Below are 19,181 nucleotides of genomic sequence, written 5' to 3'. Positions count from 1 at the left end.
TAAAGAGCGATAACAGAGAAGTCAGAACACCTTGTGTGTGTGTGTGTGTGTGTGTGTGTGTGTGTGTGTGTGTGTGTGTGTGTGTGTGTGTGTGTGTGTGTGTGTGTGTGTGTGTGTGTGTGTGTGTGTGTGTGTGTGTGTGTGTGTGTGTGTGTGTGTGTGTGTGTGTGTGTGTGTGTGTGTGTGTGTGTTCCAAAAGCTTTCCCTCAAAGCACCAAAGCTCAATGACGTGTTCAAGGACTCATTTATTGTCAATTGTGCCATCCAAGGCGTCTGTAGAAAGAAAACACTGACACATGATGGACCATTCAAAAAAACTTCATTACACTTATGTCTGTTTTTTTTCAGATATGAACACGAGTATCCAAAAAAGTCCTGTGAGGGAGGTAATAATCCACATTTCTTAGCTTTTTTTAAACCTCTTTTGAACATGACAGTCACAACAAAAGGATGGTAAGCGACACATTTCAGAAACACTTTTCCTGAGCTGGGTCATCACACAGAACGAGACCTAAGAGGGGCAGAGGGTAAATAATCAATCAGTCTCGGGCGATGTGAGAGCAGTGAGAAGTCGTATGAATCCTGAAGAAGTCAACCAGCTGGTCATGCAATTTATACATGAAAGAATCTGCTTCACCAGAACTCATTTGAACATAGAGAATTATTCCTGTTTCTGCCTATACTCCATGCATTTCAATATTTACAACCACATGTTTTAGATTTAAACCACCATTGCAATTAGTCTTTAAATTAATCATCTATTTCTAAAGAACTCTGAAGTTATAATCTACTCTTACTTAGCTATTATATGAGGTCTGTATGGTTTTATTATAATATAATTTCAAACAAATCAAGTTTAAAGGGTCAGGTAGAGAGGCCATGTTGTGTAGTGACAAAACATTTACAAAAGGGTATTTTACTGTAGTCTTTAATATTGTTTTAGTCAAGTGAAAACGATGTATCTCTTGCAATTTCTCATGTAATACTTTCTTTTTTTTGGCAGTATCAGTTAATCAGTATATCACTGTCGTCTAAACTGCTTTATAAAACGGACAAGTCAAATCAAGCAATCTGATTGGTTCTTAGCCGTGATATAATGAGTGTATGTCACGGGTAGAATTGTAGTTACTTTTCACAACAAGTCAGTATCCCTCCGCGTCTGAGAAAAGCTACATCTGTTACATTACGACGTCCGTTAAGAAACTAACTAACTAACTAACAAAGCTTAAGTAACGGCCCGTCCACACTACAGCTTCAAAAAAAGCTTGCCGGTGGGCGTGTCTGAAGCTCGACCAACGACTAATCACATGAATCTCCCGCCCCTGACACACAAGCAGCGGTTTGATTGGCTAGAGCTTGTACTGGCATATGATTTGATTGGCTGACGCTTCCACCGAAAGCTTCAGAAGCTTCAAAAGTTGAACATTGCTCAACTTTTGCAGCCTGAAACGCCAGGAAAGCTCCGCTCTGCTACCCACAATGCAGTTCGGCGAAAAGCGAGGCAACGTGACGTCACCCCATTCAAAGTGAATGGGCAGACGCGTTGGAAACCGTTTTTGAAGCTGTCGAAGCTGTAGTGTGGACGGGCCGTAAGGGATAATGTGCAGCAAGGACTTATTGACCGTTGTTAAGGACGCTCACATGCAGAAAGAAGTCCGGTCGATTTAACTGTATACAGTTGGGCTGAAAAGCAAACTGCATGCTTCACGTCGAGTCTATGGTCGGGCCGAACCACGCCCCTTAGCTGTGATATAATTACCATATACCACGGCCTGTCGTGAGCTATTGCTTAAATAATATCCATGGATTCCAGTGGATTTAATGGTTTTTAGTGATCCCACTGACTTTACCTTTGCAACTTTGTTTTTTTTCTGGGAAATATCGCAAAAGGAGAAGCTATACATTCATGTCCAAATCAGGTTTTTGTACAAACGTTAGTTATCCCCTAATTTATCATCTAGCGCCGTCATCAAATCAAAGTTTTCATATGCTTTCTACCACCAAATACCTGCATCAGCTGAACTCTGTTTGAAGCTAATTAGCAAGATATAGCATGCTAACATGGCTAATTCACATGGTTAAGTTGGTAAACATTAAACCTAATAAACATTAATAAATTAGCATTGTCATCAAGTCAAAGCTTTCATTCATTGTTTATGATCAAATATCTGCATTAGACGCACCCTCGGTTTAGAGCTAATTAGCAAATGATAGCACACTAACATGCTAATTGTCATTTAGCGCATGTTAGCATGTTAAAGTAAGCCTGTAAATTGAATTAAGAGAAGTTTCTGAATCCTTCTTTAACTTTTAATTCTACAATAATTCAAAATGAGCAAATCTGGAGATACATGGTTTTCACTGGACCGTGACGTTAAATGCACTCAGATTGGTGATACCTTCGTCTCACTTAAATACAGCACAACTATTGGCTGAGGATCAATATGCCATGCTTGATTCCTCCACTATATTACACACCAAAATAAGGATGTGATTCTAAAGTGTTGAGTTTCTTTTGGCAATTGCGGAGTGATATAAAAACAACATTCGACAAACACCACGAGATTTCTGTGCCGAGCCCATAACAGATGATTGTTTCCTTTAACATTAGCTTCTCTTACGCCCCTACTATAATATATATCATACTTTAAAACATGCATCACCTCTCTCTAAAAAAGAAAGCAATTTTCTACGTTTGTATTTAATTGCTGGCTGCGTGATATGGGATTATTTTCTGCAATTTCGTGTGTGTGTGTGTGTGTGTGTGTGTGTGTGTGTGTGTGTGTGTGTGTGTGTGTGTGTGTGTGTGTGTGTGTGTGTGTGTGTGTGTGTGTGTGTGTGTGTGTGTGTGTGTGTGTGTGTGTGTGTGTGTGTGTGTGTGTGTGTGTGTGTGTGTGTGTGTGTGTGTGTGTGTGTGTGTGTGTGTGTGTGTGTGTGTGTGTGTGTGTGTGTGTGTGTGTGAATAAATTCCTTGTGTACCTATATGGAGCGTTTCAGTTCAGATAAAATCCCTCTTTGCTGTACTCAAACATTTTTAAATATCATCTACACTGAGGAGCGTTTGGTTTGGAAAAGACTCCACAGTCTGTTCTTGTTTTTTTTATTTATGAGGATCTTTCTGTACAAATATTTCTCCCAGCTTTACTTTGAAATGATTCTCAGCAGCTTCATGATGAAACTGTTTGTCCTCTCCAATAAGCCTGAGATGCAATTCTGCTGATAATTGAATGTAGGGAAAGTGGGTCCTAACATTGGCACAGAAACTCTTTTGAGGTTTTGAAAAAGCCTGTTATCCACTATGAAATCAAAGAGTGCCACCAATGACGGCTTGATAATGACATTTTTTGCCATAAAATCCCTTTCACTCGCCCTAAATAAATTATCATGGTGTCAAATCATACATTTTTGACCACATAGAAACTAAATTCCGGCGTCAGAAGCTCCTTCTCAGACACAGAAAGCACTGACGAAGTTTCTGAATAGTACATTTGACTTCCCCGTAGCCAAAATCACAAGAACTGATCCAGTGGTTGAAACTCATTGGGAAAATATTGTTTCCTCAGCTGGAAGTGACGGCAATTTTGAAAAGCGGCGAAACTGGCTTTTTGAGAGATGAACAGAGAGTGCTTGTATCCTCGATTTAAAGATCCACTTGTATTCCTTTCAGACACCCGTCTCAGTCCAGCTGTGAGGTTACCTCAGCACAACAAATAAAAACAACACACAGACATTGTTTTTCATAGATAGTCTCAGGGTAGCCACCCATCTGAAGGAGGGTTATCTCTATATGTGGAGCATTCCCACTGAGAGATGCTGGTGATAGGGTCTGAGCAGAGAGGCTCAGCGCTGCCGAGAGAACAGGTTCCTCAGGGCGTTGTTGTAGTTCTTATTAAAGGCAGTGTATATGAGCGGGTTGAAGAAGGAGTTGGAGTACCCCAGCCACAGGAAGATGCTCTTCCAGACGGGCGGGATGTCGCAGGAGCACAGTGGCACGATGAGCTCCGTGATGAAGAAGGGGATCCAGCAAAGTACGAAGACGCCGATCAAAATGCCCACCATCAGCGCCGCCTTTTTCTCCTTCTGCTCGCGCCACGTGTCGCCGTCCGTCTGGAAGGTCACGGTGGCGTGGCGCACGGTAAACACCATCTGAGGCTGCTGGCCTTCATCCTTCACCTGAGGGAGGGATCAGACAATTGTGAAGAAAGTGCATTGATTCAACAATCAGACAAGTTTTTAGTTAAAGTGTCAGACTGAGAAAAAGCTATATCTTTCACAATATAGGCTGCTCCAACACACACACACACACACACACACACACACACACACACACACACACACACACACACACACACACACACACACATACCATGTATACATCACTTCAGGGGACATTAACTTGACTTACATGCATTTCCTGCAGACTTATCCTAACCTTAACCACAACCAACACATGCCTAACCCTAAACCTTACCCTAACCAAGTCTTCACCCTAAAATGAATGACTCCCCTCATGGGGACCTCCATTTTGTCCCCATAAGGGAAGCGAGTCCCCACACGTGACTGTGTAAACAGATTTAGGTCCCCACAAGTATAGTAATGCTAGGCCACACACACACACACACACACACACACACACACACACACACACACACACACACCATGTATACATCACTTCAGGGGACATTACGTTGGCTTACATGCATTTCCTGGAGACTTATCCAAACATTACATTTTTACATTACATTGCATTTAGCTGACGCTTTTATCCAAAGCGACTTACAATAAGTGCATTCGACCAGGAAGATACAACCTTTAAGAAAACAGAATCATATAAGTACATCAGGTTTCATAGAGCCAAACATTTCAAGTGCTACTCAACTGGCATTTAGAAAGCCAGCCCTTTATTAGTATATAAGTGCTTTGTTAGTAATTGTATCGCTCGAAGTGGAGTCTAAAGAGATGAGTTTTCAGTTTGCGTCGGAAGATGTGTAAGCTATCTGCTGTCCTGATTTCAATGGGGAGCTCATTCCACCATTTTGGAGCCAGGATAGCAAACCCACGTGTTTCTGCTGACGGGAACTTGGGTCCCCCTCGCAGTGCGGGTGCAGCGAGCTGTTTGGCTGATGCAGAGCGGAGTGCACGTGCTGGGGTGTACGGTTTAACCATGTCCTGGATGTAGGAAGGGCCAGATCCATTCGCAGCATGGTACGCAAGTACCAGTGTCTTGAAGTGGATTCTAGCAGTTACTGGAAGCCAGTGAAGGGAGCGGAGGAGCGGTGTGGTGTGGGAGAATTTGGGAAGGTTGAAGACCAGACGAGCCGCTGCATTCTGGATGAGCTGCAGAGGTCGGATGGCACATGCAGGTAGACCAGCCAGGAGGGAGTTGCAGTAGTCTAGGCGTGAGATGACGAGAGCCTGGACCAGAATCTGCGCTGATGTCTGGGTCAGCTGGGGACGTATCCTCCTGATGTTGTAAAGCGTGTATCTGCAGCAGCGGGTTGTAGCAGCGATGTTTGCAGTGAAGGACAGTTTGTTATCTAGGACCACACCCAGATTCCTTGCAGTCTGAGTCGGGGAAACAACAGAGGTGCCGATGTTGATTGTTAGGTCAAGAGTGGGACAATCTTTTCCCGGAAGGAAGAGCAGTTCAGTCTTGTCAAGGTTGAGCTTGAGGTGATGAGCAGACATCCACCGAGAGATGTCTGCTAGGCAAGCAGAGATGCGTGGGACGACCTGGGTCTCTGAGCGGGGAAAGGACAGAATTAGTTGGGTGTCGTCAGCGTAGCAGTGGTATGAAAAACCATGCGGGCTAATGACAGACCCGAGCGAGTTTGTGTACAGGGAGAAGAGGAGGGGACCAAGAACCGAGCCCTGAGGGACCCCTGTAGTTAATTGACAAGGGTCGGACTCGGACCCTCTCCAAGTAACCCTGTAGGTGCGGTCGTTGAGGTATGAGGTGAGGAGGGAAAGTGCAGTGCCTGAAACTCCAAGTTCTTGGACAGTGCGAAGGAGGATCCGATGGTTCACCGTGTCGAATGCAGCAGACAGGTCCAGAAGGATGATGACAGAGGAGAGGGAGGCTGCTTTAGCAGTGTGCAGTTTGTCAGAGACAGCAAGGAGAGCAGTTTCTGTTGAGTGACCTGCCTTGAAACCAGACTGGTGCGGATCCAGAAGGTTGTTCTGATGGAGATAAGAGGAGAGTTGTTTAAAGACAGCGCGTTCAAACCTTAACCAACACATGCCTAACCCTTAACCCTACCCTTACCCTAACCCTCACCCTTAACCTTACCCCTACCCTAACCAAGTCTTCACCCTAAAATTAATGATTCCTCTTATGGGGACCTCCATTTTGTCCCCATAAGGGAGGCGGGTCCCCACACGTGACTGTGTAAACAGAATTAGGTCCCCACAAGTATAGTAATGCCAGGCTACACGCACGCACACACACACACACACACACACACACACACACACACACGACACAGAACATAAAAACGGAGCTGTGTCTTAATCTGCGTTTTCCAGCAGCCCATTTCGTGCCATTTCACAAACCCACTGCTTGGCTGGGAGGAGGAGGAAAGAAAGGAAATGTCAATGTTAATCTTCTCACTCATTTGCTGCCGAGCTCAACTCAAGGCTGACTCTCTTTCTTCTTATCAGGTGAAGTTTCCCCGGTCGTTCGGCAGCCTCACAGCTTTTTATAAAGACGAAGCATCCGGCTAAATGTGTCGGAAGTAAAGAGCACAGACTAACATTTTAAACTCAACATTTAAAGCATCCTGCACCCGGATGGAAGACTCTGCGTTTTTTAATCGAATCAATACCGGTCCGTATGGTCTTAAACTGATAAGACATATGAACCAGGTCCATTTACAGCAGAGGTTAAAAGCATAGTGCTGTTGGGATGAAAAGTGATTGTGGATTGTTTAAGACACTTCCACTCCAGATGGTGCAGCAGCTAAACTGAAGATCTTCATTTTAAATGGACACATCACGCCTAAATACAGAAATACACAAACGCCATCTGGTTGCATTATATTGGAGTGAAGGCTTTTAAACAGATATGCCCAACATCTGGAAACTGTCCTTTTAACAATGTATCAGTGATGAGGTTGTCTTCAAACTAAGAGTTAGATTCAACCTTAAATGGTCCACAGTGTGCGTCACTTTTTAGTGTCCCCTGGTCTCCCAGCCGTGTGCGTCACTCTTTAGTGTCCCCTGGTCTCCAGCTGTGTGCGTCACTCTTTAGTGTCCCCTGGTCTCCCAGCCGTGTGCGTCACTCTTTAGTGTCCCCTGGTCTCCAGCTGTGTGCGTCACTTTTTATTGTCCCCTGGTCTCCCAGTTGTGTGCGTCACCCTTTAGTGTCCCCTGGTGTCCCAGCTGTGTGAGTCACTCTTTAGTGTCCCCTGGTCTCCCAGCTGTGTGCGTCACTCTCTAGTGTCCCCTGGTCTCCCAGCTGTGTGCGTCACTCTTTAGTGTCCCCTGGTCTCACAGCTGTGTGTGTCACTCTTTAGTGTCCCCTGGTCTCCCAGCTGTGTGCGTCACTCTTTAGTGTCCCCTGGTCTCCCAGCTTTGTGCGTCACTCTTTACTGTCCCCTGGTCTCCCAGCTGTGTGCGTCACTCTTTAGTGTCCCCTGGTCTGCCAGCTGTGTGCGTCACTCTTTAGTGTCCCCTGGTCTCCCAGCTGTGTGCGTCACTTTTTAGTGTCCCCTGGTCTCCCAGCTGTGTGCCTCACTCTTTAGTGTCCCCTGGTCTCCCAGCTGTGTGCGCCACTCTTTAGTGTCCCCTGGTCTCACAGCTTTTTGTGTCACTCTTTAGTGTCCCCTGGTCTCCCAGCTGTGTGCGTCACTTTTTAGTGTCCCCTAGTCTCCCAGCTGTGTGCGTCACTCTTTAGTGTCCCCTGGTCTCACAGCTTTTTGTGTCACTTTTTAGTGTCCCCTGGTCTCCCAGCTGTGTGCCTCACTCTTTAGTGTCCCCTGGTCTCCCAGCTGTGTGCGCCACTCTTTAGTGTCCCCTGGTCTCACAGCTTTTTGTGTCACTCTTTAGTGTCCCCTGGTCTCCCAGCTGTGTGCGTCACTTTTTAGTGTCCCCTAGTCTCCCAGCTGTGTGCGTCACTCTTTAGTGTCCCCTGGTCTCACAGCTTTTTGTGTCACTCTTTAGTGTCCCCTGGTCTCCCAGCTGTGTGCGTCACTTTTTAGTGTCCCCTAGTCTCCCAGCTGTGTGCGTCACTCTTTAGTGTCCCCTGGTCTCCCAGCTGTGTGCGTCACTCTTTAGTGTCCCCTGGTCTCCCAGCTGTGTGCGTCACTTTTTAGTGTCCCCTGGTCTCCCAGCTGTGTGCGTCACTCTTTAGTGTCCCCTGGTCCTCGTTGTGTTTGAGCTTCTTGCAGCGTTGTGTTTCTGCAGCTTTTAGTAAACGCTGCGCATGTCTCCTCAAGTTGCTGAATGTTCTCTAAATGTGTTGTCAAGCTGCTGAAGTTGTTTCTTCATGTGGAACCTTTGTGTTTTTATATCTGCATCCTTTCTGAAGCTGCAGCGTGTTTCTGCTCATGGAAATGTTTTCACAAACACAACTGGTGCTAACGTTGCTAGTTAGCGTAAAACTTCTTTCTGAAACTATACTTGTAATGTTTTCCTGAGAGTTAAGTTGTGTGTGCATCACCTCACCTGATGCACAATGTGTTTCTGATGTCTCTACGTCTTAATGTCTTTCAGTGGGTGTTGTTGATGGAGCGGTGCATTAGGACTATTATCTCTCACATCTCTTGGTGCTTTGACTCCTCGATGTTCGCTGGGAAATGATGAGAACAACATTCGGCTGGGTAATGAGACACGTATAATGCAACCCATAAGTTGTGTGTTTGTCTGTGGAAAACTAATAAAATGTATTCCATTTAATTGCCAGCTACGGGAGTGATTGCCTGTTTAATGAAACTTGACACAGAGTTGGTTAACTAAAGCATTTCGAGACTGGGCTGATTAGTTTGAGACATTTCAGGCAAATTGATGTTGCACTTGCATAAATAACGAATATCTTGGGGGGGTTTCAAAGTACATGCATTACATGAATGTGTATTTTCTGTTAAATATGTCCATCTTCTGTCTATGTTTGCCAATAACTTCGACTCTGGGTGATGTTGAAGTCTGTAATAAGGGAAAGAAAAAGGTGTTTGCTTTAAGAATGCTGTAATCTCCATCACTAAGGTGTATTTGAGGATATCCAGATTGCATTTCCCCCCCCCCCCCATAATGGCAGGTGAAAAGTGGGCGCTGATTCGATTTTCACGGGGAAATTTCGTGTCGGCTGATTGGAGAAACGCCAAAGCCAGAAAGGTGCTGGAGGTGATATTTATAGCCCTCTACCTTCTGCCGACGCACATTAACAAGCTGGTGGTGATGAGCAGGATTGCTACAATTATTTCGCCCGTATGCTCACGCGTCCGATGCTTATGTTTCCCTGATTGCTGCTGAATAGCTCATCATGATGAATAATTGCACGGTAACTCATATTTGTGGGTCAGGGGCATCAGCCGGAGGAGACGGAGAAATGTTCTGCATGGGAAACAAACTGTTGGCCAACAAATCTTAACATAATCAGTCCTACCAAACAACTCGCTTTCCACAGTGTTTATTCCAGCTGATAGTATTATCCAACACCTTGACATCTCTTCCTCCCAGTATTTGTTCTCTGTAAGCTCCACTGTAGTGTGGGCTAATACTTGAAGTGTGAATCTATACTGCCGGTCTGTATGGACAGTCTTCGTTCCCGTTACCCTCACTTCATGCACACTTGGTGTTGGGTTTCACCTCCTCCTGGGTCTCTGTTTTATATTCTCTGCATTCCCATCCCTCCTGGATAATGGATGCAGGTCCTCTCTACGTGTTTACATCTCTGCGTCTAATGAGGGCTTCGTCGAACCACTTAGGGACCGGATTATTTTGAAGTATGGTTCTCATCTTCGCCATGAGCAGTTCTTTCGGAGTCATCAGGGACGCTCTGTGTCACATTAATGCTAATTGTAAGGCATGTACAATGTCTGTGAGAAGTCTTGAGTAATCATCTGAATGCAGTGATTGCTTCTGTGCTGTATATTGTAGTGGCTCTCTTGCTGTTCGGGCAGAAGTGGATGGTGCGTTCAAAATCAGCCGATATTTAAAGCCCTGTTTTCTGCACACTTTTCTGCCTGAACTTGGTGTCTTTTATGTAACTGCACCCATGTTTCCTAGTGTAATAAGGGCTCTTATTCTGTCCCATGCTCCACATCGCTTACTTACTGCTCCCAGGTCAGAGCTTTTTTATTCGTAGGGACTTCTTTCACTGACTCAGAGAAACAGTTTCTCCCCCAATGGCCTTTTTCCCCCCACATTTTCCACTCTCACTATCTCATGCTGGGCACTTGCCAGGAGCATTGTGCTTCTCCTCTTCGCTTGGGCAACACTTTCAGCCCCCCTGGTGGGCCATGTCTCCTGCATCGATTCTCTCTCCGGCTGGCTGTCTCCTCGCTCTCTTCGCTGGTCTCAGCTGTGTCACCTCCTGCACACTCACTGCTGTTGTTCTTGCTGGTTTATCTACTCTGCCACCGTGTCAAACCATCTGCACGGCAGTTTCAGATATAAGGTTGTAAGGTCTTCAAAGTCATGCCTTGATAAACTTTGTATTTACATTGTTTTTGAAGCTGCAGCGCAAAAAGTCTCAACTCAAAATGAACTGCAGACAAAGAGCTTTCTACCAACTTTCTCACGTACAGTTTGTTCTAGCTCTCTGATTGAGTTCGAGCAGTGATATCTACATGTATTACCTAATGCCTAGACAAGGGGGAGGATAATGATATTATGATTTCTAATGGTGCATTCACACCGGATGCACAGCGAAGATTTGCCTCTGATTTGATGGTAATGCTCGAATCAAAATGATGCCGAAATAACTACATACTGATTATTAAGTATCAGGAATTAATGCTTTGGCAAGTGTGTCTGCAAGAAAGGTTTAAAATGCGTGTTTTCTGGGTGGAGTTTGGATAAATATAGCATACTGTCTGGTTTGTACACATACTTTTAAAAACAGCCATTTCTGAACAAATATTACGAACTATATATATATATATATATATATAATATATATATTTATAATCAAACAATGACAGGCAGAGATATTCAGCACTGATTTGCTTTCAACCAATACAATTAAACTTGTTCATAACCGAAACATTTGTTTTATGTCCGATATGAACGCACAATATTAATGGATGTCGTGAGTATAATCACCTCAGCCATGGGAGTTATGGTGTTGGTCTTGCGGGTGCCGATGCGAAACTTGGCGGCCTTGTAGATCTTCCAGTAAACAAACAGCACCACGCAGAGCGGCAGGTAAAAGGCTCCGAAGGTGGAGAAGATGGTGTAGGACGGCTCCTGGCTCACCTGGCACTTCATCCCCTCCGTGTAGGTCTCCCCCCAGCCGAACAGAGGCGACAGGGAGATGATGGACGACAGCAGCCAGGTGAGCGCGATCATCACGTTGGAGATCTTTTTACGCGTCTTCAGAGTGTACTCCAGGTGCCGGGTGATGGACCAGTAGCGGTCCAGCGCGATGGCCGTCACGTTCCAGATGCTGGCCGTGCAGCAGAGAACATCGAAGGAGATCCAAACCTGACACAGAACTCGTCCCAGTTTCCACTTCCGGCCGTTGAGCTCATGGACGAGGCTGAGCGGCATCACTAAGGCGGCCACCATGACGTCGGAGATAGCCATGGATGCTACGAGGTTGTGCGGCACACGGTGGAAAGTCCTCACCCTCAGGATGGTCACCAGCACCAGCAGGTTCCACACAAACGTGGCCACCACCAGCATGGCCAGTAACGTGAGAGTGAGCACGCTGAAAACAGAGAAAGGCCGGTAGATGTTTCCCCCGTGGTCGTGACCCCCCAGAGATCCACTGGAGTTGGCTGTCAGTGAGCTGGTGTTAGGGTACGCCATGGTAGCTGCTCAGAGGACTCGGAGACAGTTTCTGCAGCAGAGAGGTGATGCATCCTGGAGAGAGAGGCGAGAGAAAGTGTTTTAAAGAGGATATATTAGGTGAATTTTCAGATTTGTATTTTGTGACATGTAGGAACTGAGGACGGACGGAAGGAAGGAAGGTAGAGCCTATATTGAATATTGCCTTTTCATAAGAGATATCGTGAATGGGGGAAATGTTTGTGACATTTTTAGGGGTAACTAAGATTGAGACAAAGCACAATCCCCTGTATTTGTATTACTATAATATGTTTATTTCTGAAGAGGATGGTTGTATAAGAATATTTTACTGCAAATTTATTATTTTTGATTGATAACCAGAAATGGTGACAATGTAGGCGTCTGTTAAGGGGACTGAGTCGGCCTTTATCGCATGTATCTCTAGAAATAATGATCAAAATGTCAGAACATTTGGATTCAAAGTGCACAGAGAGGCAAAGCATACAATAAAGAAAAATGTCATCAATAAGTTTGACCAATTCTGTAATATACTCTTAAACACAGATGAGTTATAGGCAAAAATGGAATAGTCTCAAAATGGTATGTTTATACTTTGATACTTTTGTCATTAATAAATTAAGGTATCCAATCACTAACTAATTTAATTTATAACTACCAAAGACTGAGGTCTGTTTACTGTTCAAAAAGCTATTTCTTTCTCTCATACTGCCTGTGCTGCAACACCACTTTTCACCCTCTGTCTGAAACCAGAGCCCAGTCTGCTCTGACTGGTTAGCTGGCCGGCTCTGTTGTGATTGGTCAACCACTTAGGCTAAGGGGGCGGGACATCTCTATCACGTACAATGTGTTGGAGCGCTAGCCAATAGGAGCGTGAGTGGTATGCAGTGATTGCTGAAGTTAACAAAGGGTGCAATGTTCTCTTTTGCATCAGTGATTAGATTAAATGATATATGCTGAAGGTTAAAGATGCAGCACTGCTAATAGTTTTAACTTCTGTGTAAATGCACTGTGAAATTCACAAGATGAGCACTTAAATGATTTTCTCACAATAGTAAAAAGCTCTTGAGTTTTCGAACAGCCATCAAGCAACCCACCTACAACTTTCAAGTGCAATCTCATCTGCTGCTAAAAAGGCTCCAAAGTACTCTGGAAAATACCATAAATATTCAGTTTCATCAACCCACTGCCGTCCTTTGATTTGCATCAAAGTCAGACCTGTGTTGCAAAGCGAACGGTTTTAAGTGGAGTCTTTGTAGTGCAGTCATACGGGGACCATCTCACTCTCGGATCCAGAGATTCCTCGGTGCAACATCGTGGACTTGTGGGTTTTAAGAAGCTGCATCTATTTTCATTTTAGATAGGAGAGACATAGGGTTGTCTACGTTTCAGATTCACAAGAGGGAAGATTTGACATGCCAGTTTAAAGGTCCCATGTCATGCTTTCCTGGTTATCACCCGTCCCCTTGTGTGTTATGAAGGTTGTTCTGCATGTAAACGGTCTGCAGAGTCACAAACCCTCAAAGTACATCCTGTAGAGCAGGGGTGGGGAACCGCCCTCGAGGTGATTTATAAACACACGCAAAAAAGAAAAAAAAGAAAGAAATCTAGACCGCAAAAAAATGAAACAAGCGAGTGCCTGTTTTTCCTGGCCAAGGTCAGGGTCCTTGAACACAACACGGGCCTAACATGTCATCACGTGGTAATTATGTCTCGTCTGACAGAGGTGTGGTGCTGACGGAGAGCAAGAGAACACCACTCCGGCACTTCCAAAAATGGCAGTAGCCTACCCATAAGGAGCCGTACACATGCCGCAGTTGTTGCGTGGCTGTGTCTTTAGTTGAAAGCCCAGTGGCGATCTGTTCATCTGTCATACTGATCATACAGTCAATAACTTAGTTGTTATTAGCATCTGGTTAGCTAGCTATGCTAACGAATATAAGAAGCTTTTTCTACAACCAGTGAGGTAAAGGCACATCTTTATATGATCATTATAGTTATTATACAAAAATAAGAGAACAAAGTAAACGGGTATAAAATACTATATGACAGTAAAATAAACTTGTTATTAATAAACAAGAATACAGTTTGAAAGGGAAGTGATTTGTAAAATATCCATAAAGAAAAATAAATCTGCTTACAGTTCTGTTTCATATGGGTGTTGAGAGATGTATCCATAGATCTCCTAATGTTGCTCTCAAAGTGCACCAGATTGATGCTTTTAACTTCAACATTAAAAAAAAAATCTTCCCGGGGGAGCATGCCCCCGGACCCCCGTATAGGAGGTTAGGTCCTCTACCACTTAAATCACGTCAACATGGATAGGAAACTAAATACATTTGCTCACATCTTGTGTTCATATCTTTCTGTTGTGGTGGTCATGCCACAACCGTGCACGTGCATGAATGCGCGAGTCATGGTGAGATATCTGGATTAAGAGGTTGCTTTTTCTTTGCACAGCATGAAAGAAAGGCCAAATGAATGTGCTGTGATTTTAGTCTTTTTAAGCAGAGGTCAATAATTTGTAAGGCCCTCGGAGGATGTTGAAAAAATTGAAATGGCCCTTGAGAGGGAAAAGGTTCCCCACTCCTGTGAGTTTGGAAAATTGCACAATATAAAAGAATATATATTCTAGTAGACCTCAACGATGGAGAAATTGCCGTGACATGGGAGCTTTAGTGAATACATTCACAGCTGCAGAGTCTAGAGCAGAATCACACCTTTAGAGTCTGTCAGCCGCATGTTGTAAAGTGTGGTATCAATCTGTACAATTTACAACCTGCACAGTAAAAACTGAACACATTGTACGTGATAGGCTAAGGGGCGGGACATCTTTAAGCGGTTGAGCAATCAGAGCAGACTGGGCTCTGGTTTCAGACAGAGGGTGAAAAGAGGTGCTGCAGCACAGGCAGTATGAGAACAATAAAGGTGTAGAGACACTACATACTGATATACACCTGAACATCAGCAGGAGAGGACTCTTTAAAGTAGAGACACTACATACTGATATACACCTGAACATCAGCAGGAGAGGACTCTTTAAAGTAGAGACACTACATACTGACATACACCTGAACATCAGCAGGAGAGGACTCTTTAAAGTAGAGACACTATATACTGATATACACCTGAACATCAGCAGGAGAGGACTCTTTAAAGGAGAGACACTACATACTGATATACACCTGAACATCAGCAGGAGAGGACTCTTTAAAGTACAGACACTACATACTGATATACACCTGAACATCAGCAGGAGAGGACTCTTTAAAGGAGAGACACTACATACTGATATACACCTGAACATCAGCAGGAGAGGACTCTTTAAAGTAGAGACACTACATACTGATATACACCTGAACATCAGCAGGAGAGGACTCTTTAAAGGAGAGACACTATATACTGATATACACCTGAACATCAGCAGGAGAGGACTCTTTAAAGTAGAGACACTACATACTGATATACACCTGAACATCAGCAGGAGAGGACTCTTTAAAGTAGAGACACTACATACTGATATACACCTGAACATCAGCTGGAGAGGACTCTTTAAAGTAGAGACACTACATACTGATATACACCTGAACATCAGCAGGAGAGGACTCTTTAAAGTAGAGACACTACATACTGATATACACCTGAACATCAGCAGGAGAGGACTCTTTAAAGTAGAGACACTACATACTGATATACACCTGAACATCAGCAAGAGAGGACTCTTTAAAGTAGAGACACTACACACTGATATACACCTGAACATCAGCTGGAGAGGACTCTTTAAAGTAGAGACACTACATACTGATATACACCTGAACATCAGCAGGAGATGACTCTTTAAAGTAGAGACACTACATACTGATATACACCTGAACATCAGCAGGAGAGGACTCTTTAAAGTAGAGACACTACATACTGATATACACCTGAACATCAGCAGGAGAGGACTCTTTAAAGTAGAGACACTACACACTGATATACACCTGAACATCAGCTGGAGAGGACTCTTTAAAGTAGAGACACTACATACTGATATACACCTGATTATGAGCATAATAGGGCCCCTTTAATAACATAAATCAACTACAAACTTACGAAGTGTTTGTCTAAAATGATGATAACTGATTCACAGAAGAATCATTTTACAGCAGCATCACTGGGGGCAATCATGATTTCATGCCTCGTGTTTTGGAAAGCATATTTAGACGTGCCTGATTTAACACCCTCATAAGATGGTAATTATAATCATTAATTATAATTTCATACTTAGAAATAAATAAAACTCATGCTTTAGCTGTTCGTGCTTCTAACAATCCTTCATGGATTTTTGCTAAATCACAGTTTCTTGAACCAGTTTACCCACAATCTTGAATATAACACCATGTAATAATTCTAGTCCTTGTGGCACTGTAATATAGCGATCTGGGTGACTTTTCTTTTCCCTAGGCCTCTGAGTGCAGTGTAAGTGTCCATAATGAGTGCATATCATTTGTTGAAATAATTGTCTCTAATACCCTTTTCCACAAAAGAGTTTCCAGTGCCAGTTCAGAGCCAGTGCTCGATTTCAAACCAGTTTTTGTGTTGCAAATTCACTCGAACGTTACTACACAATCATATAAAAACACTCTTATATAAATCCAGGCAACACTAACCAGGCATACATGTGGGTTTATACCCTAATTGAATGACCACCCATTTGCTATTATCATCGTTTTGCAAGCAGCGGTATAACTTTCTCTTGTTTTTTTATTATAGCCATGTCAAACTATCATAAGTAAGATCATGTTGAAAAATAGCCCGGTAAAATATGCCAGTAGAAAATTGTTTATGACACAATATTATGCAACAAGTGGTCGGATTAGCTTCGATGGCTATGCTACCAGCACATGTAATACCAGATAAACTTAAAACTAAAAAAACATTCACTTTTGGGGATATATACATCAGGAGTTGTGTGATAATCAGACAGTGAATGAACCACATTGGCAACAAATCTGTTTTTGTTGTTGTTGTTGTTGTGAGCGGCCCTTTTTCAGTAGAAAAGCGGTATGATTGAGTTTGACTTAAAAAGCAGGATCTAATGAAAAAGGATTATATTCTTGCTGGACTTTTGGCTGCATTAATCAATCAATCAGAACCTCCTCAAAGTTCGAAGGATGTTGTGTTGAAAAACTGTTAACACACACAGTACACCCAGTGTGATCGGTCAAAGTGATCTGCACGTCATCAATCTCATCGATAAGCCACGAAAGGTAATCACTATACGAGTTATGTCCCTGTCAGCGCTGTATTTATGTGACATGTGACACTGTCCCTCAGCATCACAAACCATGCCCTCTATAATCAAAGAGTCCAGCCAAGCACTCTCTGCTCCCTCTTCTCCCAGCGCCTATTAACAAGCCTAATAGCCGTGAAATTTGACAACCGTTGTGTAGGAAACAGGCAATCAAACATCCCCCGTACCCTCCCTTAAACAGGGGCTGTCACTCACTTTGAGAAAGACGCATGAGAGAGGAGTGAAGAGACACCCTGACAGACAGGAATCATGCTCTCTGACGTCAAGGCATAACAACTGGATGCATTTCAGAGCGTTTCTTTAGATGCTGAGTGTCAGCTCAGGTCATTCTCTGTCCTGAGACTTGAGTGTCAGACGGTTCACTGCATATCTGCTGCAGAGCCTCGTGGGTATTTTAGTTAACTGTGAGGAATTAAACAGGCGCACAAGGTGATTAACATCTCATTAACAATGATAAGGTCGTTCACTTTTTAATACAAGCAGGATTATAAGGTTATGACAGAGAAACATATTGTTTGCCGAGCTGCAGCAGGGGAGTATTTCCACACACATTTCATTATAATTAAGGAATTAGCAAATCCGTAAATAAATCCTCCTTTGCAAGAATGGCACTGATGGAAACTACGATGAATGTTTTTGCATTTTAAATTAAGTTCTCATTGCTGCAAAATTTAAATCTGCTCAAAGAATAGTCATCTGCAATTCATACTAGACGATTTTGATTAGCTCCTGCTTCCTCTGCATGCTTCCTTTTTGGCACTTTCTATACGATCAGCTGGCTAAAAACAAAGCAGAATCACTGAAGGCTGCCTGCTGCAGGTGGAAAGTACACTTTGTACTTTGACAAGTACTTTGACAGCTCGAGTCGATTCCTTTCTGTCTTTCTGTACAAATAGTAACCTCGTGATTTCACCTGCAGACACTCTCTTTGTGCACAGCTTTCCATTCTGGCACGGTTATACACTCATTTGATATGCAATTTTCCCGAGGCTTTAAAGCTGTGAAATGTAGCAGGTGGAAGCATGGAGAGGTATGTAGATGTGTCCTCTCATATGAAAGTAATAAAAGAGCTTGTAATCCTCCCGTGCATTCAGCTTTAGCACTTTATCTCTCGATGGGTTGAACATGCTTTTGAATAAATATAACATACTCAAAGCAAGCTCCTCTTACTCATTGAGAGAATTAATTCAGAGGTGCATAATTCATTGAAATACACAGTTCCTGCAGAATTAATTAATAATAACTTTACCGTAAACATATTCCCCTCGGAGCTCACGTGGTCCCATGTGGCTTCCTCTCTGCACTTAGAAACATTTTGGGATTTTAATGCACAAAACATCTGTTCGAAATCAGCGATTCACGAACCTACCTCAGTGACAGTTCGGCGTAAAACAGTCCTCCATGAGATGATGCGTTCTCGGTCTTAACCGCTCCATCGAAATCCACTCCGTGTGTGTGTGTGTGTGTGTGTGTGCGTGTGCGTGTGCGTGCGTGCGTGCGTGAGTGTGTGTGTGAGTGTGTGCGGAGGGACAACACAAACACACCTCGCACTGAGAAAACACAGCCGCTGGAATGAACCACGCAGTTATCGCAAAGGGGGGGGGGGGGGGGGGGATTCCGATTCAGATGATAAACAGCGCACTTTCTACGTGGGAGAAACTCTCTGTCTTTATTCTGCAGAGATCACAGGTTTCCAGAGGAGACACGAGACCGGCTGCTTTATGATGCATGATACCATCAGTGGTGTAAAGTAACTAAGTACACTTACTCAAGTACTGTACTTCTGTGGTGTTCGTTACTCCCCCCTTACTTTGGTTTCCCCCGGTCAAATTGGACCGGTCTGTATGGTTTTAACACAAAATCAACACATTTTATTTAACCCCCTTTTAAGCTGTAAACAATGTCTCAGACTACATGA

The 19,181-nt window shown here is 43.7% G+C and overlaps 1 protein-coding gene across 2 annotated transcripts; it reads right to left on the bottom strand.

The window, feature by feature from the left end:
• Positions 1–225: 225 nt before the first annotated feature.
• Positions 226–18,744, bottom strand: htr5ab (5-hydroxytryptamine (serotonin) receptor 5A-b). Of its 2 annotated transcripts, none has more exons than XM_079661650.1 (3): positions 18,633–18,744; positions 11,263–12,024; positions 226–4,173 (listed from the first exon to the last, which is right to left on the bottom strand). In XM_079661650.1, exons 2-3 carry the CDS (start codon positions 11,968–11,970, stop codon positions 3,841–3,843), a joined length of 1,041 nt encoding a protein of 346 aa, XP_079517776.1. In that variant the 5' UTR covers positions 11,971–12,024; positions 18,633–18,744; the 3' UTR covers positions 226–3,840. The 2 variants fall into 2 exon arrangements, with proteins under 2 accessions (XP_079517776.1, XP_079517777.1); XM_079661651.1 differs by lacking the exon at positions 18,633–18,744 and adding an exon at positions 18,513–18,628.
• Positions 18,745–19,181: the final 437 nt, after the last annotated feature.

This window comes from Notothenia rossii (assembly GCF_949606895.1).
Source record: "Notothenia rossii genome assembly, chromosome: 12".
In the NCBI taxonomy this organism is placed as follows: Eukaryota; Metazoa; Chordata; class Actinopteri; order Perciformes; family Nototheniidae; genus Notothenia; species Notothenia rossii.
Note: the sequence above shows the minus strand (reverse complement) of the source record. Positions and strands in the feature narration are given on the sequence as shown.